Below are 26,645 nucleotides of genomic sequence, written 5' to 3' on the forward strand. Positions count from 1 at the left end.
ATGCCGGGCCCGCGGCGCTCGCTGGCCTCGCCGGTGGTGAGCGGCGTCCTCTGCCCCTGCGGCTCCCCGAGGGCCACGGACGGCAGCGGCGGCGGCAGCAGCAGCCCCAGCCCGAGCCCCGGGTCCTGCGGCCGGGCCCTGTGCGAGGCCTCCGAGCAGGACCGGCGCCTCCGCGCCCTCTTCCAGAAGCTGGACGTGAACCGCGACGGCGCGCTCTGCATCCACGACCTGGCCGTGGGGCTGGGCCGCCTCGGGCTGCACCGCACCGAGCTGGACCTGCTGGTGAGCGCCGGGCCCGCAGGGGAGGGAGGGAGGCTGGAGGCGCTTACGGTGGGCGCCGGGGGGAGCGGGCACCTCAGGCTCCCTCCGTGCTGTCGAAGCTAGGGTTGCGGTGGAGCCGGCGCTGCTCTGCCCCGCATAGAGCGTTAGAGCATTGGTGGTTGCTTGCCTGAAAGCATCGCTGCTACTGCGAGCACTGAACTCGGAGGGCTCGGCTTGCTCCTTACCTATGGGCTTGTGCCGTGGTAATGCAGGCGTTTGATCGGGAGCTTCCTGCTCGGGCAAGGTGAAGCAGAAGGAACCTTCTCTTCCTCCGGGTCCGGGGATGGGGGAGCTGTATGGTTACTGGTGTTTGCAGAGGGGTTTTGGAAGGGAGAGGTGGTGGTGCAGATGTTGCGTCAATGCATTTCCTCATATTAGGCTGTTTGGCATCATGTTGCTGCTCCAGTTTCTTGCCCAAGGTGGGTTATACGAGCCCAAATCGACTGTTTAAAAGGGGTTTGAAACGCCTTAAAATGTCCGGAGTGTGGAATTTGGCCCCTTTGCACATAGGGGGTATAAAACATGCCGTGTGCTGACTTCCTACCTCTGTGCTGCGAGCCGTTCCCTTTAGTCACACAGCTCTGTGTGTGATGCTGCTCTAGGCTTCAAGGTTCAACGTGATGCTGCTCGGTTTAACTGTAACTGCTGCAGTTTATGCCTGTGTGAGCATGGTGTTTGTATGCAGGACCATAGAAAGGCTTGGGAGGGTAAAGCACTGATACAGGCTGGGGAGAGAATGGATTGAGAGGAGCTCTGGAGCCAGGCTGAGAGAGCTGGGCTGGGGCAGCCTGGAGAAGAGAAGGCTCCTGAAGGGGAGACCTTAGAGCAGCTCCAGTGCCTAAAGGGGCTGCAGGAAACCTGGAGAGGGGCTTGGGACAAGGGCCTGTAGGGACAGGCCAAGGGGAATGGCTTGAACCTGCCCGAGGGGAGACTGAGCTGAGCTCTTAGGCAGAAGCTCTTCCCTGTGAGGGTGCTGAGGCGCTGGCACAGGGTGCCCAGAGAAGCTGTGGCTGCCCCATCCCTGGCAGTGCTCAAGGCCAGGCTGGACACGGGGGCTTGGAGCAAGCTGCTCCAGTGGAAGGGGTCCCTGCCCGTGGCAGGGGTTGGAGCTGGTGGAGCCCTGAGGTCCCTTCCAAACCACTCTCCAGTCTGTGATAGTGGCTGCACACATGGGTGCAGTCAGGGATGTGCCATCTCCGAATCCTGCAGGAGGGAAGAAGAGTTAAAGGGTAACTTCTGAGTCACAGAAAACCCACCTCATTCTCAAGCGACAGGCCTTGTTCTCTCCCTGTTCTGGGAGTGGTGTCCCAGTTTATATGATTGCTTTAATTGCATGTATCCATGCTTCCCAGAGGTGCTGGTTCCTTTCTGGCTCCTACTCTGCCACATCTTCACTTCTAACACTTGTTGTTTGGCAGCTTCCTTGCTGCTGTAAAGTATGAGACCTGGGCAGTGTGAGCATCTTGAGGGTGGTTTGATTGTGCTGCTTCTAAATATAACCTCAGTGCCGTGGTGATTTTCTGCAGTGAAACCTGATTATACCATATAAATCACCTGCGCATTGAGCATGCCCTGGGCACCACTGAAATGCTTCCACCCATGGGTGCTGAATCCTTTTCTGCATGTATGTTTGTATTGGTTGACATCCCTTTTCTCCCCCAGCACGTTATTTAGTCCAATATCCCATGCTCCAGGAGGATGCACCATAAACCAAACCACGTTTTTACTTCCCAGCAGATAGCTTCTCTCCTTACCACGCTGTGGGACAGGCAGAGAGGAGCCATTCTCCAGGGACTGGAGCTGTCTGGATGCTGCTTAACAACCCCATCTCTCAGCTGAAGCCCTTCTCTGTCAGTATTGTTCCTCTTGCTTCCTCTGCCTGGGCCCTTCTGCCGTGAATAGGGTTTGCAAAGCATTGTTAATGTGGCACAGAACCCCTTCAGCAGTGTCTGTTAAGGAGGAGGATGCAGAGTTCAGGACTCTTCAAGCAGCAGTTCAACGTGTGGGAGCAGTCCTTGCGTTGCTGCACAGCAAACAGCCACATTGTGTGGTTTTTAGGCAAATCAAACAAACTTCCTGCTTCCCAGGCAGTTCTATTAATAAACTGGCTGTTTTTTCTGCCCCATCCTTAGCTAAAAATGGCACCTTGAAGCATGGGGTAACTCGTGTCAAGTCACGCTTGAGCAAGGTGCTTAAGCATCAAGATTAGAACCTTTTTTTGATGTATGTGACACGGTGTTTGGAGACCAAATCAGGCATCAATTGGGACACGGTGTTTGGAGACCAATTCAGGCATAAATCACACAGATTGCTTGCGATTAGGAAATGACTTGGTGCCTGTGGTGCGTTTAATTTTCCCTTCCATGCAGCAGCATGTTGGGGCTGGGAGTTGCCTTCTGATGGTTTGGAGACAGATGGAGAAAATATTAGGCTGGAAACGGGAGGTTATCGCTGATCTGAGCTGCAGGCTGCTGATCTCTCTGCGTCACTGGCCTGAAAGGCCTTGTGGTAACAATAATAGCGTTGGGCTCCCACTTGGAAAGAGAATGAGCAACGTTTTGGCTCCTTCAATGCTTGAGAGTTGTTATTGAGATAAACCCCTTTGTTTTGCCTTGGAAAATTGTTGCTTTTCTGTTTTAGCTGTGGCCTTGTGCGGTGGGGGAGAGAAGGGGGGACTTGGATGGCCTTTGAGGTGGAATCTGCTTATGTAAACCCAGGCTGTTATCTTTAAACCATTTGACAAATCCAGAGTGCCAAAGCGTGAGCCTGCTTGTTTGCAGGGGGTGGTGTGAAGCAATCGACATACCTCAGTCTGCTTGGGCAGTAAAGTGAGAACTATGTGAAGAATCCTTTTAAAGGCTTTCTTGTTCCCCTGTGTAAAGGGATAGTCCTTTACTGCTGAATTACACCTACCCCTGCAATAGTCCATCTCCTGTTACTGCTACCTTCTGACCTCCCTCATGACAGTATTTATATAGACTTGGGGAAGTGGAAATAAGCACTTAATGGAAATAAGGGTGGTTGAACAGGAGCTAGGTTCCCTATGTTGTGCCTGGAGATGGTGTGTTGTTGAAAGGATGTGCAATGGCAGTAGTTGTGTACTTGCTAATACAACTTTTCCTGCTGTTCCTGATTAACTACAGGGCTGGAGTGGTATTGGAAAACCTCATCTCTGCTGCTGAAGTTCCAGTTTGAGCTGGTGGGATTAATCCCAGCTAGACACAGGCTGAACTTTGTCTTCAGTTTCCTCTTCTGTGGCAGTGCTGAGCATCTTCTGCTGGACTAACACTCTCAGCTTTAAGAGCAGAACAAACATAGCCCTTGTCTCTTTTCAGTTACAAGTGCTGTGACTACAATGTCCTCCTTGGCCTTGTGATACTTTCTTTTCCCAGGTTCATATTGCTCCCTCAGTATCAACTTCCCCATGTGAAACTGCTATCAGCTCCTATTGGGCTGACCTGTTCCCATCTGCTTTCATCACTTCTGTCTGAGCCTGCTGTCTCCTCTTTGATTTCCAAGTTCTGGCTATCCAAACTCCCATACAAGGTCTGTTGTTCACTTCTCAGTGTACTGAAGAAGCAGAACTGTGCTGCTGCAGCTGGGCTCTGCAGTGTTCTGGGTGCTCAGGCCTCTCCTCTGAGCATCTTTGCTTTTGAAGTACATCTCTGGATGATTCCAGCTGTCAGGAATGTTGTATCTGTGCTGGTCTGGGATAGCTGGTCAGTTATCTCAGCAGTCACTTTCTCAAGTGACTCCATGGATGGAACTATTATAGCAGTTGCAATCATATTTAATCTTACTTCTGATCAATGCTTTATCTCCTGTTTGACATCATTTATTCCTTCCTTTCAAACTCTTTATTTCTGTAGCTATTTTACTCTCTAAGACTTTTGTGTACTCTGTACTATATTGGGCACAATGTACTGAAATCATCAGCAATTATAAGGGGCAGATTAAGCAAGAACCTTTTCTGTGTGATGCTCTCGCCTGGTTTTCATTCACAGTTGTCTGGAAAAGGAGGACCTGAGGTTTCGTTGTGTTGCAAAAGCCTGTTTATGGTAAAAAGAGCAAAATTCCAATAGTGTTCTGTAATCCAGACTGGAATATCCCTGCAAACCTAAACCCATCTAGAGACATCTTCCTGGTTTCTGTGTCCTGAATCCTGCTGGGGCTTTTAGCAAGACCTTTGTAATTCATCACAAAGGGCTGAGCAGCACAAGGTTGTATCAAACAAATGAAGCAGTGTTAGAGTTTGAAATTCCAGTTGATTCTCTTCTTTCTGCTGCCAGGTATTTATCATCAACTCCTCAACCTTCCTGACTAATCCTAAAGGACAAATGTGGAGCTCCCTGAGCCAGTTTAACACAAGGTGAAACTGCTTTCAGCAACCTGTTAAATAACTCCATGCATTTATGTATAATAGTTATTAAAAGAGCAAGCAGAAAGGCTCATATTTGCTGGCTCTGTAGTGAAAGAAGGCTTGTTCTTGCTCTTTGTAAAGGATTCTTCCCTGTGAGGGTGCTGAGGCGCTGGCACAGGGTGCCCAGAGAAGCTGTGGCTGCTCCATCCCTGGCAGTGCTCAAGGCCAGGTTGGACACAGGGGCTTGGAGCAAGCTGCTCTAGTGGAAGGGGTCCCTGCCTGTGGCAGGGATTGGAACTGGATGAGCTTTAAGGCCCTTTCAACCCAAACCAGTCTGGGATTCTATGATGAAATGTGTGGTTTGATGAGGGCCCTGTTCTCATGCACTTGGGCAATCTGGTGCAAGAGCAGAACCGTAGGTCAGTGATTTAGTCGTAGGCAAAACCTTTCAGTCTGTGGTAAGTGCCTGAGTTGGTGTGAGCCCTGGGTTCTCATACTCTCTCTGCTTTGGGCGTGCTGAAGACTCACATGAACTCTTTATAATCAATAGGACAAGTTCTTGACAGCCACTGCAAAGCTGGGACTGGCTTTGGCACAGGGAAACTTCTCGACTTGGAGTTGGTTATTAATAGACTTGGCCAGCAGCCTCCTGAAGTGAGAGCCTGGCTGTGCTGGTGAGTGCCCTGGGACAATGCAAGTCAGGGCAGCCTGGCTGGCACCCTCTGCCTGCTATTGTGGCTTTGCCAGCACCCACAGCCCTTAGAGGGAGGGCAGGAGGAGAGGGATGCTGGAGACCAGGGGAATCTCATGCCATAATGGTGAAAGCCTTCTCTCAATCTTGGTCTCTGATCATCAGACCTGCCTTGGTGTGGTTAATGTGTTAAACTGGCAGTTAAAGTGGTGCATGTCCACTCGGTGTTCAAAGATTGGAAGCAAGTTTTTAGATGCAAACACATACAAGAGGAACCCGCTCTTGCATAAGCTTACCTTGCATATAAACAAACAACAGTGCATTAGGCAAGCGATGCTTTACGTTCATGTACATACAGGACCAGGTATGTAACTCTTGAGAGATGCAATCTTGGACATCCATCCATCCAGGATGGTTTTTGTCCTCACCTGGGAGCAAGCTGGAAGAGCCTGGTGGTTCTCAGGTTGAGTTAGCAGAGACCTTTGTCCTATTTGCAGAGTGATAACGAATGGAGGATGTTGGCTGACCTTTGTGAGACGTCAAAGACAGCTTTGGCTTGACATAGCGATTTTAAATGTTGAGTGGTGCGAGAGCCTCTGGTGCAGAATGGAATCCTGTATGGCACCGGCCTTGCAGTGTAATGTTTCCTGCAGGATGGTGTGAATTCCCAGCTCTCCAGTGAAGTGAATGCCTGTAGGATCCCTGGAGCCCGAGTGAAAAGAAATGATACAACTGACCCAAAGCAACTGATTGTGCCTGTGTGGAATATGCAGCAGGGTTTGGTCTTTCAACACGTTTGGACAGGGCCTTGGGTGACATGGTCTAGTGTGAGGTGTCCCTGCCCATGGCAGAGGGTTGGAACTGAATGATCTTAAAGTCCTTCCAACCAAACAATCCTATGATCCTTTGTTCTGTGGGGCATTATTTAGTGACCAGGAGTAGTAGATACCTTGGTATGTAGTGGAAAATGTCTCATTCTCCTCGTCCACATTGGATCATTACTGAGATAAAGGCAGGTAAGAAAACCAAGGAGTTCAGTATAATTACTGCTTCTTTTCATATTTTAACATAATCTGCCTGAATAGAAAGCAGAACCCTTAAATAGCTGTTGAGTGTTACTAAAATGACATCAAAGCCATAATAAGGACTTGGTCTCCTGTTGGAGAGCCCTGCGAGGCAGTGACGCTGCAATTCAATGCTCTCTTGGGTATAGTCTAACATGATACGGTGTTGGGAGGAGAGGGGGGAGACAGACCTACTTACAGCATCAAATGGTAAGTGGATCTTTGTTCTTGCTCATGTCCTGTTGCTGTATTTGCCCCTCTCAGTGTGGGACATGAGTATGCTTTAATGATGCCCCAGACTTTGTCTCGGGTAGAGGAGCATAGCAGAGATAACTGGTGTCAACGTGGAGATGCTAGAGCTGTTCCAAGTCCCATGTGATGAGCCGTGGGGGAGCTCCTGGCTCTTAGTGGCTTACACTGAATTCTGCTGTAAGAGAAATTGCTGACATTTTTACATCATGAGTTGCTTGGAAAGGCAAAGCTCTTTGGAATGTGAACGTACATCCTTCAGCCTAAGGAGGACAGGGGCTGTGTGAGAACAAGCCCCAGCTGCCTATTCTCTTACTCACTATTTTCTTGGTTAACTTTCTAGTGCAGCGAGAAGCTGTTCTGTAGTTTGTGAGTTCTAAGGATGTCCTTTCTCTTGGTCAGTCCCTGGCTCTCCATGTGATGCAGTGTGACCTCAGTGGAACTCTACTTTAGGCAATGGTTGCATGTTTCCCCCTCCCTGGCCAGCTCTCTCCTTATCTGTATTTGGCACTGGCCCCCTGCTTGCCTTAATAGCTCAACTAGCACAGCTCATCCCTTGTGCCAGGGTTCCTGTGAGGAGATGACCTGGGGTTCTGGGCAGTGTTCACTGAACCGTGCTCTGTCACCTTAGTACATTAACGGAGCTGGATGTCACTGCACGGCTTAATTATTTAAGCAGCAATGGCCAGGGTGTTTAGACTTAATGGTGTGGTGCAAAAAATACTTGAGAGTTAACTTCAGCTTTGTAAAGAGTGGGAAGCACTTAATGCTTCAGTCTTCTAGAAACTGCATTTGGAAAGATAAGAGGTACCTGGGAGAGCCCTGGCGGGCTGGGTGCTATCTCTGGCTGGCACATGTGTAAGGAGCACTCCTCCTCCTTAGGGTGCTTCTAGGCCATCTCCCAAAGGAAGATGAGTCACTGTTGATTCCTCTGGGGTCACCCAAGGAGCTGGAGGCAGCTTTTCCTGTGCTGAAGAAGGGTCATTGCATTGCTCTGAGCACAGCTCTCTTCCCTCTCCCCCTTTCTTCCTGCCCTCCCTCTTGCATTTTTTACATGTTAGCTTGTCCTCTGCTGGGAGCCTCACATTCCTGCTGGAAAAAGCTGTGCTTTTACTCTCAAGTCTCCTAGGAGCAAATGGTCTCAACCTCAACTTGTGCCTGGTGCTACCAGGCTGGAAAAGGCAAGCGTCTGCCTGAAGGCTGGAGTTTTAGGCTTAGCAAGCACTAAGATGTGGCCTGTATGATGTGGAGGATACAAGACACAGCTTAAATCAGAGCCTCCCTCTGACAGATTGCAGTGAGGAAAAGACTTTTAGTGAAGCAAAACACATCACTCTCTTTCTCTTCCCTTTCTCTTTCCATAGAATCATAGAAATCATAGATTTTTGTCTCCTTTTGGATACATTACATGACTATTGTTGGCCTCTCCTCTGGGTGTGTAATCACTACCCAGTTTGGTGGTGTAGGACTCTGAGACCAGTTGCCTTTTGTCCCCAGTGACTGGTGTGCTGGCAGAGAGGCAGCTTTTAGCTCAGTCCTGAGGTTTTTCTCCTGGGCTCTATTCATGGAAACAGCTCTGTTCATGGAATTGTAGGGCTGTTTGTCTCCTAAGGAAGCCTAGGCTGGGAAAGCTGTTTCACTGGGGCCTAGGTGTTCATGAATCCTGTTCCTCTGTCACCATTCAGACAGAGCACTCTCAGTATTTACTGCATCTTTTCTTATGTATGAATGATTGGCTTCGTGGTGGTGTTGTAGGGTAATTCTTGCCTATAAATTCCCTGTAGGAGAGCAGCTGTCTTGCCTCCAGCTATAATCATCTTGCTGTTACCAGGTTTATTATTCTGACCTAATAAAATTCCCCACTTGATAAAAGAAATGCCTTTTTTTCCCTTCCTAAATATGATTAGAAAAGCCTGTTCTCCAGGAGCTCTGTGGACGAGTGCGGTGGCAGGATTCCTCTGAGGCTCCCTTTAGTGAGGACAAAGGCCAAGGAAGCATTGCTGAGTTTCAGCTTTAATTGCACCCCAGGCATGTAATTTCTTGCACAAATTATTGTTTTACTGTGGAATCTCTGCATGAACAAAGGAAGAAGCAATCCCTGCCATGGATGTACCTCTGAAGCTAATGTGATGCAGAAGAACTGCGAGTTTCAGGTCACATCAGTCTTTGAGGGGCAGCCCAAACCACTAAGGACACATCTAAAGTCCCACTTAGGGTGCTTTGCCTTCTATATGGTGGCTTATAGCCCTGAGTGGTGGGGCCAGCCCTTTCCACATGTGGTCACATTGCTCTGGACCCAATCCATGAGTAGCATCACATGGTTACCCAGCAGAGAGCTCTGTAGTTTGTGGCTGGGTTCATGAGGTTTTGGAGGAGGATGAGAGCAGGGTAAGCACAGAGCTGATGTTGGGGGGGGTGAGATGACCCCTTTAGCAGTGTAAGCTTGAGATCAGTTCACTGCTTCCTGTGAAACGACAGCCTCAGGCCGATAGAAGTTGGTTAGAAATGTCATCCAAAAGGATCTGATTCACTGCATTTTACAAAGCATCTCCATTCCTGCGTTGCAGTTGTGATGCTGGCAGCAGCTCAGGGTATTGGAGGCATGACAAGAATTCCTTACTCTTCTGCCTGAGCTGACTGCATCCCCACTGGATCTGCATGGTGCCATTCCTCAGAAAGGGACAGGGCTGTCCCACACCCCAGTGGTACCACCTTGGAATTCTGTGCATTTTTATCTGTTCTGGTTTAGTATGTGTCCTGTTTTAAGGTAAAGAACTGCGTGTTCTGTATGGAGACCTTGTGATTAAAGAGCGTTTTCCTCTTAAGGAATTCTGAAGTGTAATTGCAGAAGAATTCTTTTATAAGGTGCTGTCTTCTATGGACTTGTCTCTTTCCATTAAGTTTGGTTAAAGGAATTCAGCATCCCCAAGCTCCCACGTGTGATGTTCAGTGTGTTCATTGCAAATTGGCTGCTTCAGGCTTGCAGCACTTCCAGGTTTTGGGTTGGATTTTCCCTATCTACTGTCTGTAAACCAAATGTTCCCTATAGTCTGTCCCTCTCAGAAGTTAAAGGCTGGAAACAAGAGGTTTTCTGCTTGCCATGGGTCTTGCTGTGCTATGGTGGGTTGGGAGCCTCAGGAGATGAAAGCTGTGACCTGTACTCATTTACCCTGTTAAAAACCAGACTGTTCTCTTATGGAAGAGTAATACTTTGGGAAGTGAGGCATGCAGTGCCCTCTGTCTGCAGATGCCAAAGGCAGGCAGGAGTCTGGGACTACGGAGTAAACTGTTGGTGCTTTAAAATGGGAAAAGAGCCCAGCGATTGCTGCTGTGGCAGCAGAGGGAATCACGGTGTTTCCTGTGGAAATTCATGGAATATCGTGTGTTCTGTGCTTATACATTGATACATACATGTAGTCCTGCTCTGGTTAACCCTACCCATGCATGGATAAAGGCTCCTTCAGCAGAACTCCGCCTGTTTGACTCGTCAGCACTAGTTTTAACACATGTATTAGATGAACACCCATCCGCGCCGTGGAAGCGTGTCCCTGTGTCGCACTGCGAGCCCAAGAGCAGCAACACAATGCAGCACCAAAGAGCTGTTGTAGTGATGGACGAGACTATAATAGCCCAGGGAGAGAGGGAGCAGCGAGAGGTTAATTCAGGCAGGGCTGGGGAAAGCCGCCTTCTACCCACAGAGCCATCTATGCTGTCACAAAGGAGACCCCGAGTTCTGGAGTCAGGTACCGTAACACAGACAACACCAACACCTGGATGCTGCCCTGCTGCCCACCCTGCCTCTACCTGGGGCCGTACCTGGAGCCGGGGCGCGCTCCTCTGCGGGCTGCTCCTGCGCCGAGGGCGCGCTCCCGCCCGGCTGCGCGCGCTGCTCCGGAGCACCGCAGTGTTGGGAGCCAGGATTGGCTGGGCACTGCTGCAGTGGGGATGCAGCCTTGGGTTGTTCAGCCCCGATGCCGTCGGGATGAGCCGGGACGTGCGGGTTAATTGGCAGCGCTGAGCAGCTTCATCTCGAGCTTTCCGCTCTTAAGCATCTCGGCCAAAGCTGCTCCGTGCCAGGGGTCTTGTGCTTTGTCTGTTGCCATCAGGTCCGAGAGGCTCTGGTACAATGAGCTGCTTGTCAGGCCAGGCACGACCGCAGCAGCAGCGATTTCTAAAGGCAGGAAGCATCCGCAGGAGCGGGCTGTAAAGAATCCGAGCCTGTGGAGTCGCTGGGTTGAAGCTCCCGCTGGCTGCCGGGCTCATTCCCGTCTCGGGGGTGCTTGGTAGTGCAGTCACATCATCCTTGGCAGCGGGCAGCTCCTGAGCGCGCAGGGCTTCCCTGCCCAAGATGCTCTTTGGAGCAGCAATGCGGCAGACCCTGTGGCGTTTTCTGTCTAGCTTCTTTCCCAGGGCCGTATGCCAAGGTCCTGCAGATGAAAAAGAGGATGAGGCCAGAAACACCACCCCACTTCCAGGCCCCGGGGAGAAAGGGCCAAAGATGTTGGGGAAGCCACAGGACAGAGGGACTGATCCCACTGAAAAGAGACCAACTATCCTACTGGTGGTTGGACCCGCAGAGCATTTTCCAAAGGTAATGGGTTATGCAGGGGCTGGTGCACATGGTAGAGGAGTGTGTGGTCTGCGGGGAGTAGGGGTGCTGCAAGGGTGAGTGTGTGAGTACCTGGAGGGGTGTGTGTGTATTTGGGGAGGGGAAAAGGGAGCAGGGTGCCACGCGTGTGCTTGCTAGAGAGGAAATGGGGGGGATTTAAGCTTTCAGACCTGATGTTCAAAGGTGTTGGTGGGGGGGGATGTGCTGTTTAGGGGCAAAGGGGAACACGGGAGTCTCGAAGGTTCCTGGATAACTTGTAAGGAACACGACTGAGATGGCAGGGAGTGATGATGCAGGTTAGTGGCGAGTCCCACCCCTGCGCTGGAGACCAGCAAAGGAACAGATAGATCCCAGAATATTCCAAAGTCTGGTCATTTGGCAAGCCTGGGGAAAAACCAGCGTGTTCCGAGCAGATGAGTAACTGGCTGTATTATCCGAATGGCACAGCCCAGAGGAGAGTAAAGCCTGTCCCTGGGGAGCGGAGAGCATCAGGGAGACACTGGAATCTGGGTTAGGATGGGAACTTCCCCCGGGGGTGTGAGAGCAGGGAGGTGGTGGGTGCACCCAATTGGTGGAGAAGCAATGGTGAGGCTTTGTCTGGGGGGAGCTGAACAAAAGCTGCTCAGTTTAGTGCTGGGCTCCTAGCACAATGCAGATCTGCCTTAGGTTTGATGGGAAGGGAACGTTGTCCATATCTCCCGGAGATGGTGCAGTCAGCTCTGCCTATATGTGCTTTAAAACCAAGGGTGTGACTTGAGAAGGAGGCAGGCATAACCCCTGCAAGTGGTGGGAGCTTGGGATAACAGGGAAGGGCTGCAGCAGGGATACAGGAGTGCATGACTTGCAGGATCCAGTATTTGACAGGGCATGGTTGTTGCTGTAAGCTTTCTCTGTAAAATGGGGACAAACAGGTTGAGGTTATTGAGGGGATTAATGCCTGGTTTGAGTGGGAAGAGGCAGGGTGGCTTTTTACATGCTGGGAAGAAGAAGCCACTCCCTGCTTGAGTCAGGCTGGAAAACCTCCAGGGACTTTTGCCTTCATCCCTATCGCCGTTAGCACTGTGCATCCTCTTCAGAAAGAGGAGTGTGTGCGTTTGGAGGAGGGCTTTTGTGCACAGGGGTTGAAGGAGGGCAGAGACTGGGAGCTGCAGGAGGCTGTGATGAAAACCCTGACAGCACAGGGCTGGGAATCCGTGGTACCTCGCAGGGAACAGTGGTCCCTCAGTAATGGAAAGTCCATCTGTTCTCACCTGCAAATGAAGCTTTCTCTGAAAGCTGATCCCAATCTCCTCTTTCCTGCGTGACCCTGGCAAGTTCTGCTGCATAGAAACCTTAAAACTGGCTAACAGAGAATACCTAGAGGATAAGGATGTGGCAAAATGGAGTTATTGCAGCTTAAGAAGTAAGTGCCCATCTGCTGGGAGGTTGTGACTGTGTAATTTTAGCCTGCCCTGATTGTAAAGTAAAACACAGGGTAAAGCTCTTGTGTCGGGGATTATGCAGATAGGTTTTACCTTGCAGTTCAGGCCGGCTAATACCGCATCCAGCAGTCGCTGTGGCTCAGCTGATGGACAGTAACTTGCTAAGCTGCAATGACTTGTTTGTGCTTGATCAGATACCTGTGTTCTAATGACCCATCTGAAAGTCTCCTGCAGCCTCAGGGATGGATTCTAAACCGCCGTGAGCAAACAGTGTGTGTTGGTGTTTAAAGAAAGTGGGACACACACATACACACAGAGCTTTTGTTCTCTGCCACTGGCTGGATGTGACCTTGGGAGAAGCCTCTTGACTGGTGTGGCACTGGGTTTGTAAACCCACCTGTAACTGCGTGCTAACCCCCCACGAAATGCCATGTCTGGTACTGTAAGGAATTGACATCTATCAGTAAGCTTGACCAGAGATGCTTCCTAGCCCTGGCTCTTCAGTCTTTGCTGTCCTTGGGGTGTTTCTGCTCAGATCCTTGCTCGAAGGAAATGATTTCACCAGGAGGCTGTTTCTGCAGACGTGGGAGAAAATATTGATTGCAAATGTGATGCGTTGGCCTCCGAGTGTGTGTACACAGGAGAGAGGCATCATCTGCCCCTGATGTCACCATCTGGACTTGTAACTTTGGATCTATGTGTTGTCAGTGGAACCTTGATGTCACATACCGTGTCCCAGTGTTGTTTTCCCTCCCCGGTTCCTATCCTTGCACAGCCTTGGCTTGCTGCAGCTCTTCCCTCTGCTGGGGGGTCTCTTCAATGATTAACTCCCCTCCTCCAGACACTGTACTCTCTTTGTTTGTGCTTTGGGAGGACTCGCTGTACTGTACAATTAATTATAAGCTAGTTTCCAGAACCTAAACACTTAACAAGTCAGCAGAACCTAGGGAAAGCTTCCAGCCATAGCGGTTCTCCCTCTGCCCCATGGTGTACTTGCCCAGCGAGCTGGTTTGCCTGCGAAGGAGGATGTTAGATACATGCTGTGACGCTCGCTGGCACTTGATATTTATAGAGACCTTTTTTATAGCAAAGTAAATTCAAACTTAAGCAGCATCCTTTCCTGCTCCTTGTATGGCTGCATCCTCCCATCCTTCGGGAGGTACCTTCTGCAGCTGATGTAGTAAACCAGTGATGTAGATGCCTGGAAGAGCAGAAATGACTTGGAAAGGTGAAGTGTTGGGATTGTGGGGTGCTGAGTAACTTGTGACAGTGCTTAAATAAGAAATAAGTCCTATAAATAAAGTGAAAATGAGTTTGCCCCTTCTTTGATGGCAAGAAAAGGGAGGAGGAAGAAGGACCCATCTCATGCTCCATTTAGCAGAGGAAGGTATCAGCTAGGCTGCCTTCACATTGACCAGAAACATGTAGGTCCAGCTTCATTGGAAGAAGTGTCAGACTTGAAAGGACTGACTTCATTTGGAGCTCCGTGCCCTGTCCTGGGCTTGACCCGGATTAGAGCTACCGAGGGATGTCCAACCCATACAGCTCCTGTATGAAGCCCTGGCTGTGTATGTGCTGGCAGGGGCTGGGGGAGCGGGACCAAGGCTTGGGGTGCTGTGTTCCAGCAGCACTGACCCTGCAGCTTTGCCTTTTGAGTACTTCCAGGTTTGCCCAGGGTTTCTTAGGTGAAATCTGAAAACCTGTTAATGCTCAAGTTCCTTTTGTCACTACAGCCAGAATTGGTGGTATAAACTTCATCCTTAATCCGTCTCTCCTTCTTAGCTCGCTGCCCTGTAATTAATACCCTGCTTAAAATCAGCTTTCTCCACTTTATTACCTTCCTCCTTTCCCCTGACGTCAGTAATGGGGCTTTTCTTCCCGAAAATGAGCAGATTTTGCCTTTTATCCCTGGCTGCCAACTCCAGACAGAGTTTATTGGGGGAATCTGCATCATGTTGGCATAGCAACCAAGCAGCTCTACCGCTGATGCTTGGCAACTCGTGGGAAGGACTACGGAGGATCTCAAGACTCGGTGGAGCAAATCTGAGTTATATTTGTGCACATAGTACCTGGAGCTGGGGGTGGGCTGCTTGCCTCGGTCAGGCTCCTCCATCATGGAATGGTTTGGGTTGAAAAGGACCTCAAAGCTCATCCGGTTCCAGCCCCTTGCCAACGAGCAGGGACCCCTTCCACTAGAGCATCTTGCTCCAAGCCCCTGTGTCCAGCCTGGCCTTGACACTGTTGGCTGGTGGTGTGCATGGAGTGAGCTGCTGCAGCTGATCTTTAAGAGGATCTGGAGTCCCTGCACACATCCTGTTTCCATGCAGAGGGACGTCAGCAGGGAGGAGGTTAAGCCTGGTTAGGTAACGTGGCATAGAGCTGGGGTAGATGAGGTGCTGGGGGAGGGCGTAGGAACTGTTTGGGTCACGATTCTCAAGGGTACCCAATTGCTGTCAGTCAGGATTTATTAAGCTTAAAAAAACCCATTAAAATATCCTTGAAATGAAGCCCCAGATGAAATATTCCCAATCCATGTGATTGACACGTAGCTCCACAAACAGCTCACTGCAGACCTTGGCTTCTCCTTACAGAACAAAATGCCACGGTAAAGACGTAAAGGCCCCTTGTGCATTAGGATGGGAGGAAGGGAGTGCTTATTGGACTTTGCACTGGCCAGGCAGGCTGTACAGACAGAGCAAACACAAGGAAATGTTGCTGTGTCTGCAATGGTGGGGAAAGCTGTTGCTGGGCTGGCTTAAACCAGCTAAGCAAACATGTTGTGCTACTTCAAGTGCAGACAGGGCCATGGTGTTCTGGTTAGGCCTATGGCTTTTTGCATCTTCCTTGTGTAACAGCTTATCTTAGGTGAACATCAAGATTATAACTTCATTGGCAAACTCGTGTTAGCAGCGAGTTACTTACTGTGGTCTGAGCAGCCTTGATACCTGCTGCACTGCTTTGGTACTCTCACTGCAGAGCTAGGTGTTATCCCTGCATCAAACTCCACTAAATGCTTACAAGCCTGTAATTAGGGCTGCATTAAATGATGCGTGTGCCACACTCCCTGGCTTGCTCCTGATGAAAGCTCAGGAAGTCACTTACAAAGTGGTTAAATGGTAGGAACTGGAAAGTGGTGTTCTACCTGGGCCACTTTATAGCACGCATCTGACTGCAATGTTTAATGGTGCCTGGAAGAGGAGGAAAACCTCTTCAGCTGGTGTAACTGCTATGTGGGTGCTTAGCTAAGGGCCTTTGGAGCAGATGGGGCTGTGCTGAAGCCTGCCCTTGGTTTTTAGTGGTTCTCTGAAGGTTCAGCACAATGGCAAACCTTCTCCACAGGCTTTACTGGTGTGAGTAACTGGAGTGCTGCAGAGGAGAGAGATGCTGGTATGGAGGTGCCTCTGCTCCTAGCTGGCATTGAGTGCTTTTGGGAGAACTTGCAATCAAAGCAGACCAACTCATAGCCTTATAAAAGTGGAAGTTTTGCTTAGGCTGGACATCCCAAACACGCATGAAAGCAGTAGGTGGGTGGCATCCTGCCCCGTGTTCTGGAGGCAGATTTCTTGGGACGAGGAGGACAGAGTCCTCTTGTGTTGAGTGGGTGGGAGAGGTCATGCTCCAGCCTGGTCCCTCTTGTGCTGCGTAGGTAGATTCTTGGAGGCGTGAAAACAGGACCAGATCGGATGTAAGGAGCAGCGAGCGAGCATCCTACCTGGATGTCAGCCAAAGCCTCTTGGGTCGAGAGAGGGAAGCCTGGTTAAGAGTTAACTTGTGGTGAGCTGATGTAAGGTCTCAGTGCTGGTGTTGAGCAATGGGAGGCCTCCTACATTGCCTGCTGGGTGGGACTCAACAGCTACAGCTTCCCTTTTAAGTAGAAGGGCAGGGCTTGTGCAGCCAATCCCACCCGTGCCAGCTTTGCTCATAGGCATGTGTCATGAGACTGGCCGGCATTTCCTTTCCACCACGCGCTGAAAGCAGCTCCTGGGGATCACTCGGTTTTACTTCCCTTCCCGGTGGGTCCGAGCAGGGCAGCTGAGGCTCCGGCTTGGGAAGATGCTCTGCCTCTGCCTCTATGTGCCGGTGTTCGGGGAGTCCCAGGCTGAGTTTGAGTACTTTGAGTCGAAGGGGCTGCCAGCTGGACTCAAATCTATCTTCAGACTCAGCCTCTTCATTCCATCCCAGGAATTCTCCACCTATCGCCAGTGGAAACAGGTATGGCCCTGAGGGAGGAATGGGAGTGAATGGTGGAGGAATGGCGTGAGTGATGGTGGTCTCTAATACCCTCAGTGGCAGGGTTGATGGGGAGAAGCTCGTGATGGCTCTGTCATCACAGCAGGGTGTAGCATGGACCCCTTGGTTGGGGCTGCTGAAACAGCGTTTGATTCTTTTGGTTTGGATCGTATGAGAGCTCAGTGCCTCTATGTTTAAACCAGTTGATCTGGTGCACAGTAAATAGGAAAAGGGTTTTTCCCAGCTGGTCTGCTCCAATAGAGTGTTTCACATCCTCTTCCTTTTCCTTCTTGCATCCTGCCTCCCTCTGACAGGAGGTGTGTCATCTGGTGTCAGCCCCCAGTGAGGGTGAGTGGGTTTGGGCTATAAGCAGAAGAGCAGCTTCGTGCTCATGGCTCAGCAGTGGCGAGTGGGCTGAGCTGGGGGAGGTTATAGAGCATTCCCCTTCGCTGTGGAATGAAGATGCACTAAATCCATGGAGTGCTCTGTCTGACCATATTGCACCCCTTGCTTTCAGCTTGCCCTGCTGCTGTGGCTCTTATGACCAGACTTGAAGAGCACAGACAGCTGATGATTGAACAGCAAAGCTGGGTGGGCTTTTTATATCTCTGTACAGACACAAGGCATAATGGTAGCAGGCTTTAAGACATGTGGGGTCCCACAATGTGCTGCGGGGTCTGTGTGTGATGCAGGTGACCATACAAGCAACAGCAGCCACATAGCTGTCAGTGACCAGTTCTGTCTATGGAGAGTTTGTATTTGCTGTTAAAGAGCTGCAGGCAGGCACTTATTTGTATCTCTGGAGAAGATGCTGTTGGCTTTCTCACCCTTCCCATGTGTGCTGTGGGTTCCTGCTGGGCAGCAGAGCAGCTTTCATTACCTGCAGTCTCTGACCATCACTTGCACATCTCTGTGGCTGGGAGCACAGGAGCACTTGCACAGTCACATCTCTGATACAGTGCTCTCAGTCATCAGTGCCTGCCAACTGCAACTGCCTGTGGCCAGCCGGAGGGAAGCCCTGATTCAGCTGTTTGGAGGCAGCTTGCTGACATGTGAGGGGTATTGCTCTATCTTTAGCCTGCAAGTTGAATGTAAGGTCATAGCTGAACTTTACGACAGTCATATGATGAATTGCAGGTGAAGAATACCGGGTGTACCTCAAAGGTCAGGGCAGCTGGGACAGTGCTTTCATATTTAAGGCTCCCAAAATGATTAGGAATAATCCTCGTAGCATTAGGGCTGAAGTGACAGGGGTGAGAGTGGGTTTTAATAGTGATTTAGTGTTTAAGTCATTTAAAATGGCATGGAAACAAAGACTTCAGCCTTATGAAGGGGACTGGTGCTCATAGGTGAGGAAATATCACAATAAGCTTAGCTTTACCCATTACCGTTGAAGCTCAAACAAAAATCTGGTGGACAGAGGGTTAGCCTAGTGTTGCATTTCAGCTCAGAGCTTCCTTCTCCCACCTATGTTCACATACCTGTTACAGGAATTAAACCAAAACTGTAGGTGATGCAGTAGGCTGAATCACCCCTCATTTACTGGTGCCCATTGATTCATGTTAGAAAAGACTTGAAAGCTGTCAAAGGGCAAGTGACTGAAGGAGAAGAGGAATAGGAACTCCCTGAGCCACATTCCTGCAGCCTGGAGATCACCTCCCTGTCAGCAAGTGTGCCCTTAGATAGGACAGTCCATGTGCTATTGCCCTCTGCTGGAAGGGGTTAATGAGTCATTTACCTTGTCCCAGATGTCTGGCACAGAGTCTGATCTTGATTTAAGCTTTGCCCTATTAAGAACCTTTTCTTGTTCTATATACATCTCATGGAAACTTGTATAATTAGAGCACATAGCTTCAGGGTGCCTAAACCAGTTCATAGGGGTTTTTATCTCTGGCTGTGTCCATTAGAGCTGGGCAGGCTTTTTCTGGTTGGAGGTGGTTATTGCCAGAGGCACCTAACTTCTCTAAGGATCGTAGTAGGCACGAAATTCCTTCTCTTATTCAGGTGTTTTTGTTACCTGAAGCTTTGTGATTCACTTCATATGCAGATCTGTTCATACTTAGTTCAAGAACCTCCACAGGGGCTTTGTAAGGTGTTAAATGACGATACAGCACTAAGATTAGACACATGATAGTGGCATAATATCCCTGTCAAAGCATGAGGCGTTTTATCTGCGTAACTAACTTTAGGAGAGACAGTTGCCTGGAATCAGGTGACTTTTCTACATTACTGCTTTGCTCACATTTCTTTGAGGAATGATGATTGTCAGCTGTTTCCTGGAGGCAGAGTCAAAGTTGGGTAGGGAATGATCTTTATATTGGATAGAATGAGGGGCAGAGCTGTGTGAGCAAAGGAACTGACAGGTTTTGATGTTCCTGAACAGAAAATTGTGAAGGCTGGAGACAAAGATCTGGATGGACAACTGGATTTTGAGGAATTCGTTCACTATCTCCAAGATCATGAGAAGAAGCTGAGACTGGTCTTCAAGAGCTTGGATAAGAAGAATGATGGTAAGCACCTTTCTCATGCTCATGAATAGGCCTGCTCCATGAGTGATCTCGTAACCCATATACCTGAGCTCACTGGCTCATCTTTGCAGGCCGTATTGATGCCCAGGAGATTGTGCAGTCCCTTCGGGACCTGGGAGTCAAGATCTCTGAACAGCAGGCTGAGAAGATCCTGAAGAGGTGAGGATTCCACCGCTCCTTGTGCTTTACTGCTGAGGGGGTTAGAAAGAAACAGAGACACAAGGAACCCATCTCTTCTTTCTACCCTGTACGCTCTTTCCAGAGACCTCAGCTCCTCCCTTTTTGCCTGTTGTTCTTCATTTTGATCTGTTTTTTAACCCTCTCCATGGTTTGACGCTTACAAAGTCATAATGCACTGTGGAAAGTCACTGTCAATCTCTATTTCCTGACCTGTTGTGGGAATTTGCATCCCTGTCTCATTGTCCTGCTGCCCTGAGCTTGCTGCTTTGGAGAAGGACTGTGCAGTTGCTCTTTGGAAATGCTGAGTGCTTTGTGCATGTGGCACTAACATGGTAACAACCACTTATTTGTGCTGTTTTTTCCTCTTTCTTTCCTCTGCTACCTTCCCTCTGTCTGTTTGCCTGTGTGTCAGAATAAGGACGGGACACTTCTGGGGTCCTGTCACCTAGTAAGTATTATTTTGCCTTCAGTGTCAGTTGTGTCCCTGATCTTGGTAGGAGGGGGTGCAACTACTCCTGTGGGTCAGTTAAAGGGGAGAGACAGGGGAGGAAAAAAGGAGCCCACTTCTACCTGTGCTGTGTTTGAATAGGTTTTAGCTTTGTCTTGTGTCTCTTTAGAAGTCTTTTACTAGCTGCTTTGCAGAACTTCGTTTGGTGTAGGCCTGAATAATCAAAGGGAAGGGGAGGAGGAATTTGTCATCCAGTGGGAGTCTGTTCTCACTTAATGCTGCATCTTTTTAGCATGGATAAAAATGGGACAATGACAATTGATTGGAATGAGTGGCGAGACTATCACCTGCTGCACCCAGTGGAGAACATTCCTGAAATCATCCTCTATTGGAAGCACTCCACGGTAAGAAGTGGCTCCTCTGCAACAGATCTTGCTCTTTGCTCAGCTTCTCAGACAGAGTCCTGACCCCCAGGAGCTGTTATCAGCAGTCCTATCTTTTTCTCTATGGTTCAATAGCTGCCTTGTAGCCCTAGAAGCCCAATTGCTTCCTGTCCTGTTATCTTGCCACCCATCACTGGCACAGCTTCTGAAGCCTTTGGCACAGGTGATAACTGCACGAAGATGAGGGTGTTCACTTGACTTGTGCCTCTCAGAGCTCATACCTATGGCCAGTCCCTGCTGGTTCAGGACCTGTTAAAACTAGAAATGGATTTGACAAGCACCCCTCCTTCCTGGAGATATTTCAGTGTGTGTAAAGAGCATGTAATGAGATTAAACTGGCTGCGAGCGTGGAAGGTTCCAGACAGGTCCAGCCTTTTTGCCAGGCAGCTGCCCTGCAGTTGGTCATTTTGTTCCTTACAATGATCCACAGCATTTTAATGCAGACAGATGTTGAGCAGTTGCCAGATTCATGAGCAGAAATCTCTGGATGTGAAGGTTCCACCTGTGCCGTGCTTATAAGCAGTGGTGGCTCCTAAGGCCAGGCACAGCAGTTAAGGGCTATAGATAAGCTGCTGAGCTGGGATAAGTATATCCAGTCCTTCAACACTTAGCACTGATTAAGAGCAGTAAAACTTGGGCATGATCACTGGCTAATGAAACGTTTCTCAACACCTTCTACTTCTGCAGATCTTTGATGTGGGAGAGAATTTGACTGTCCCTGATGAGTTCACAGTGGAAGAGAGGCAGACAGGGATGTGGTGGAGACACCTGGTTGCAGGTGGAGGTGCAGGTGCCGTGTCCAGGACTTGTACAGCTCCCTTGGACCGCTTGAAAGTGCTCATGCAGGTATGATGGAGCAGCTTCAGTTTGTCTGGATATCCAGGCAGATTCCTTTAGTATCCTTGGGTGCCTAGGAGGTGATAATGTCCATCAACACATTACAGCACTCTGGTCAGGGTTAGTATCATTGCTTGTGTATTGCTTTTTGGATTATTTGAATGATCCAAGTCATGTTAAAGTAGTCTTTGTTGATTAGGGGGGAAAAAAATACAGCAACTGTTCTGGAAGGTGACATATGAGAGCTCTTAATAGTTGGAGAGCTCTATGCTTTAGAGCACTGGAAACCATGGGTATTGGTGAAACGGGTTTAAGCCTTGTGTTTTCATGAGGCCATGAGAGTTGAAGTGGTTCTGGTGGTCAGGGGGCAGCACTTAACTTACTGTAAGTATTATCAGCATTAGAAAGTAGTTAGGAAACCTTGATTTTTCACCTGCTTTGCCACTGTACTTGCTCTTGAGCCAGCTGAGAAGTTTACCCGGGGTAACTGATCCTGCAGTGGGTATGGGAGTTGTTTATTTAACCTTTCCTCCCATTCCAGAGAGAGATACTGGTTAGGTCCATCAGTTAACAGTAGACTTTGCAGAAAAGGAAAGAAGCTTGCTTTCCTATTGTAGGAGTTATCTGGGAGGGATTAAAGCCTTGGCAAATCTCTGGGTAAATGAAAAAAGTGCCCTTTTGTCCCTGGATTACAGAAAAATGTGGCATTGTCGTAATCAGGGCTGGAGCTAATCCAAGCTTGCCTGCTCTGTCCCAGGTCCATGCCTCCCGCAGTAACAACATGTGCATCATTGGCGGCTTTACTCAAATGATCCGAGAGGGTGGACCAAGGTCACTGTGGCGAGGGAATGGCATCAATGTGTTGAAGATTGCACCCGAATCTGCCATTAAATTCATGGCCTATGAGCAGGTGAGTAAAAGGGCACAGACAGAAGGCTTTGCAGAAGGACAAGCTGAAACAAAAGCTGGCTGAGGTAAGTCAGTGAGGCTCAATGTCTGCTTTGGCTTTTACAGATTAAGAGGTTCATTGGCACTGACCAAGAAATGCTGAGGATCCATGAGCGGCTGTTAGCTGGTTCTCTGGCTGGGGCCATTGCACAGAGCAGCATCTACCCCATGGAGGTGAGTCCCGGGGCTCACAGTCCAGCCCATGGAGGGTTGTGGCAAGATGCTGAGATGGGAGAATGTGGGTAGAACAGCAGCACTGTGATAGCTTGATTCTTAGAGGTCATGTCAGGCAGTAGTGCTTGCATGATACTTGCTGTAGCCAAGTCATGCCCTTAAGTATGACACTGTGTGTTTTTATTCTCCTATTGATTCTCCCATAGGCCTTCATGGTATTTATTTTTGTCTTCTAGGTTCTGAAAACAAGGATGGCTCTAAGGAAGACAGGACAATATTCAGGCGTGTTGGATTGTGCCAAAACCATCCTTCGAAAGGAGGGAATGGCTGCCTTCTACAAAGGCTACATCCCCAACATGCTGGGAATCATTCCATATGCTGGCATTGACCTGGCAGTCTATGAGGTATAAACCCTTTAACTTGTAGGGCTGTGCTGCTTGTGTAGCTGTATCATTGTCAGACCTGCCAGTTGTTACAGGAGTTTATCAGAGCTTTCCTGATCAGCTTTATAGGGCACAATTGGATTTATTTTTACCCAAAATGGCCTAAAAGATAATCCAGTACAACAATTCTCCTTCCCTAGTCAACATTATGCATGGTCCCTTGTTTGCTTGCTTTACGAGAAAGGATTTTCCCCAGTAGCAGTAGCTCAAAAAGCTTTGAGAAGCCTCGTGCTTCTGGCTGAATTTGCACTGGCTTTCTGGGCCTTTACACTACATCTTATTACAGTGTGATATGCTTTTGATTGCCTCTTCACTGCTAACATGCAGCTTGTTCCTTCCAGACACTGAAAAATGCCTGGTTACAACGCTATGCTGTCAACAGCGCCGACCCCGGAGTCTTTGTTCTGCTGGCCTGTGGCACCATCTCCAGTACCTGTGGGCAGCTGGCGAGCTACCCCCTGGCTCTCGTGAGGACACGCATGCAGGCCCAAGGTGAGGGCTTCTGGGGACTGTGGGAACTCGTGCCATGGTCTCTGAGCTGGGTAAAGGTCCTTTAGTGCAAACGTTGCAACCACCCTGCCCTGTGCAGCTGAGCAGAAGGCTGTTTGCCATGCTGCAAGAGCACAGTGGACTTTGTGCTGCCCTTAGTGTCAGGGGCCAAGCACCTTCAGGCCAGAGCTCTTGTTTTGATGAGCAGTTTGGGGTTAAGGGCATCTGCAGATGAGGTTGGGAGGATGCCTGTGATGCGCAGCGTGGCAGTGGCTTGTGGAGAAGTTAGGTGCTGTTCCCCATGAAGCGCTTTTGCTCTGTGAACAGCCACAGGAAGCACCTAAATCAAAACACGTGGGCTGCATTATTGAGCTGTGCCTTTCTCTATTACAGCTTCGGTGGAGGGTGCTCCTGAAGTGACCATGAGGGGACTGTTCAGACACATTCTGAAGACAGAGGGAGCCTTTGGTCTTTACCGGGGTCTGGCACCGAACTTTATGAAGGTGATCCCAGCTGTAAGCATCAGCTACGTGGTTTATGAGAACTTGAAGATGTCTCTGGGCGTGCAGTCACGGTGACCAGGAGATGCTGAGGACCTTGAACTCTGAAGTCTTGGGGTGCAACCTCAAGACGTATAGCCACCTCTCATTCTGTGAATGTGTTGACACTAAGCTGACTTAAGCAAAGCTGTGAAATCTCAGATAGTTTGTAAGTCAGTAAGGGGAGGGGGAGGATCTGGTGGCCTTTGCCATCTTGCTACTCTGTTCTACACCAAGTGCTCCTTTGTGTTGGGCCTTTTGGGAGACCAGGGGGGTGAACTCCTGGTTAAATCTTAAGGCACGAGTTGCTGAGATCAGTTCCCAGCAGCACGGCAGAGTAGCAAAGTTTGGGTAAAGGGTCTGCTTTCAGTGTACAGCGTGTGCAGAGCTGTTTGCCTGCAGATGAGCACCTTCTGACTTGCTGAAAGAGCTTCTTTTTCCATTCAGAGAGCTTCTTTTCCTTGTCCCATTCAATTGTTCAACTTCCTACCCGTGTTCAAATCTGTACAAACCTCGTGTAGGAGCTGCTGCCACACCAGGCTTGTTGTTATGTTTACATATATCCCTTTGGGTAGGAGACATTCATGTTCTGCTTCCAAGACTTGACATGAAATGGAACTTTGAACTGTACTGGTTTTGAGGGCTGGTGGGCAGTGGTTTATCTGGTCAGGCTGAAGGCTATTTAGACCAGCCTGATGAAGAATTAAAGTTATTTATTTTTGATAGGCTTAAGTGTGTCTCATAAATCCACTAACAAGATGCACTTACTAACAGAAGCAGCAGACTAGAGCCTGCATGCCTGTATCCTTTGCATGCCGGGATTGGCTTGTCTTATACTCAGCAGGGGCTTGGAAAAGGGGAGGCAGGAGAGCCCTGGATGGACTGGCACCTTGATGCATGGCTTTAGTGAACAAAACCCACTGTATCACAGCTCCTGCGCAGTCCTGCTCCCAGCACAATGTGAGAGCTTCTGCGTGGTGTTGCATGGACCTTTGAATTCCATTCTGCCTGGTGCCAAGGGTAGCTGGTGGACCTTTTCCAACCCCCGTGCCTACGCTGCTATCTATCTCTTTAGACCTCTTTGTAGATTGATGTTCGGGTTTGCGGTAGCAGGATGGAGTCCCCAAGCCAGGAGGATGGGTGCTGTTGGGGTGTTAGGGAAGAGGGGCTGGTTGTCACTGGGAGAGGTGGGCTTTGAGTCCTGAAGACATTCTTGCTTTGCTTTCAAAGGGTGCTTTTCATAAGGCTAAGGGAAAGACATGGCTTTAAAATTTCTCTGACTGCATTATGGGCTACTTTAGTCGATAGGATCCGGCTTGTGAGGCCTGGGGGATCCTCATCCAACTTTTCACTTTGGGCAAAAAAGAAAGGACCAGCGTTGCATTCCACTGTTTTACTGCTTAAAGCATATTTATTTTGTATTTATTTGAACAGAGTTATGTCAGACTATTTTTATAGACTTGTTTGAATATTGTTACTGTGCTCGTAGTTCTGGTTTAGGAAGTTCTCTCTTTGTTCTCTCACATCACACAGCTGAGTCGTGGGCAGGGATGCTGAAGCACCTTCCTCTTGGGGCTTGAGCTGCCTTTCCCACGTCTGGGGTTGTTGCTAGAGGACCTCAGCCCAGAGAAATTCTGTAGCAAGAAGCCATAGGAGAGAAGGGAGTAGTTGGGAAGCAGAACCTTGGGAGGAGGGAGAGGGTGCACTGTGAGGCTTGCCTTACGTTGGAATTGCCTCCGTGCATGGCGGAGAGGCCGGTGGGTGGATGGCTGGAGATGGGAAGTAGAAGGTCTGTGTATGTTGGATGTCACAGTGGATAATTGAGAGCAATCCTGGGGAAATCTAAGGGAAAAGGGGGGAGGGAAGAAATCTCAGGGACTAAACCCACAAGTTTCCAGATTGATGGCAGGAAACTTGCGCTTGGGCACAAGCTGCTTTGAGGCTGGATCAGCAGAGCCTGCTGCTGGGGCAGTGCTCTTCATAGGCAAGCGGGCACTGTGGAAACCAGACAAGGATGCACTAGCACTTAGCAGCTGCTTTTATGCCGACAGCTTTGGTGGTTCATGGAGAGCCTCCCAGGTAAGGCTCTGCCATGGCTAGCCAGTGCTGTGAGCAGTTAGCCACATGGAAACCTAAATCAATCTGGATTAGTGATGTGATTTTTTTCCACCCCCCTCCTCTTCTTGAGACCTGTCATAAATTCTGCAGTGGCTCCTTCCTACCGGTGTGGCCTAATGGGAATATGAATATCAGAATGCAAAAATCAATGCAAAATGACAACCATCTTTGTAGCTGTAACCACAGATTGTTATAATACAAATCTAACTTGGATTCTTCACGTAGGGAGCAGTCTGCTAATAAAGGTCTGTCAAAGAGATACCACGTGTCTGCATCTCTTCATTATCGTGGTTTGTTGGTGCTGTTTGTGGCCAGACTCTTCCTGGGATGATTCCCACCAAGGATGCTGCCACTGGGAAGGATTCTCCCTATGGGGGACCTGGGAGAACAGAATTCCTCTTAAAGGCAAATCCAGCAAACCTGAGCTCAAGGCAGTGATGTGTTGGGGATGCGCAGATGCTGTTAACCCATCTCTGAGTGTTGCTGGACTTTGCCCATCTGTTCAGCATCCATAACTGTTCAGAGAAGACCCAGAAAAGCCCTGGAAGGAGCC

The 26,645-nt window shown here is 49.4% G+C and overlaps 1 protein-coding gene across 5 annotated transcripts; it reads left to right on the top strand.

The window, feature by feature from the left end:
* Nucleotides 1–26,351, top strand: SLC25A25 (solute carrier family 25 member 25). Of its 5 annotated transcripts, none has more exons than XM_061352902.1 (11): nucleotides 1–282; nucleotides 19,329–19,455; nucleotides 19,545–19,632; nucleotides 20,066–20,101; nucleotides 20,394–20,505; nucleotides 21,232–21,390; nucleotides 22,139–22,291; nucleotides 22,396–22,503; nucleotides 22,740–22,907; nucleotides 23,288–23,438; nucleotides 23,829–26,351. In XM_061352902.1, the coding sequence occupies exons 1-11, from the start codon at nucleotides 1–3 to the stop codon at nucleotides 24,011–24,013; spliced, it is 1,569 nt and encodes a 522-aa protein (XP_061208886.1). In that variant the 3' UTR covers nucleotides 24,014–26,351. The 5 variants fall into 5 exon arrangements, with proteins under 5 accessions (XP_061208886.1, XP_061208887.1, XP_061208889.1 ...); XM_061352903.1 differs by lacking the exon at nucleotides 1–282 and adding an exon at nucleotides 10,655–11,276; XM_061352906.1 differs by lacking the exon at nucleotides 1–282 and adding an exon at nucleotides 16,419–16,927.
* The last annotated feature ends 294 nt before the right edge of the window (nucleotides 26,352–26,645 follow it).

This window comes from Neopsephotus bourkii, unplaced genomic scaffold (genome assembly GCF_033783945.1).
Source record: "Neopsephotus bourkii isolate Nb327-2 ecotype Australia unplaced genomic scaffold, CSIRO-AGI_Nbou_v1 NB_659, whole genome shotgun sequence".
Classification (NCBI taxonomy): domain Eukaryota; kingdom Metazoa; phylum Chordata; class Aves; order Psittaciformes; family Psittacidae; genus Neopsephotus; species Neopsephotus bourkii.

Coding starts and splice junctions, on each gene's coding strand:
- SLC25A25 (XM_061352902.1), top strand. CDS start 1: ATGCCGGGCCCGCGGCGCTCGCTGGCCTCGCCGGTGGTGAGCGGCGTC. Junction 20,102..20,393: donor TTCTGGGGTCCTGTCACCTA/GTAAGTATTATT, acceptor GCATCTTTTTAG/CATGGATAAAAATGGGACAA. Junction 22,908..23,287: donor TTGACCTGGCAGTCTATGAG/GTATAAACCCTT, acceptor TGTTCCTTCCAG/ACACTGAAAAATGCCTGGTT.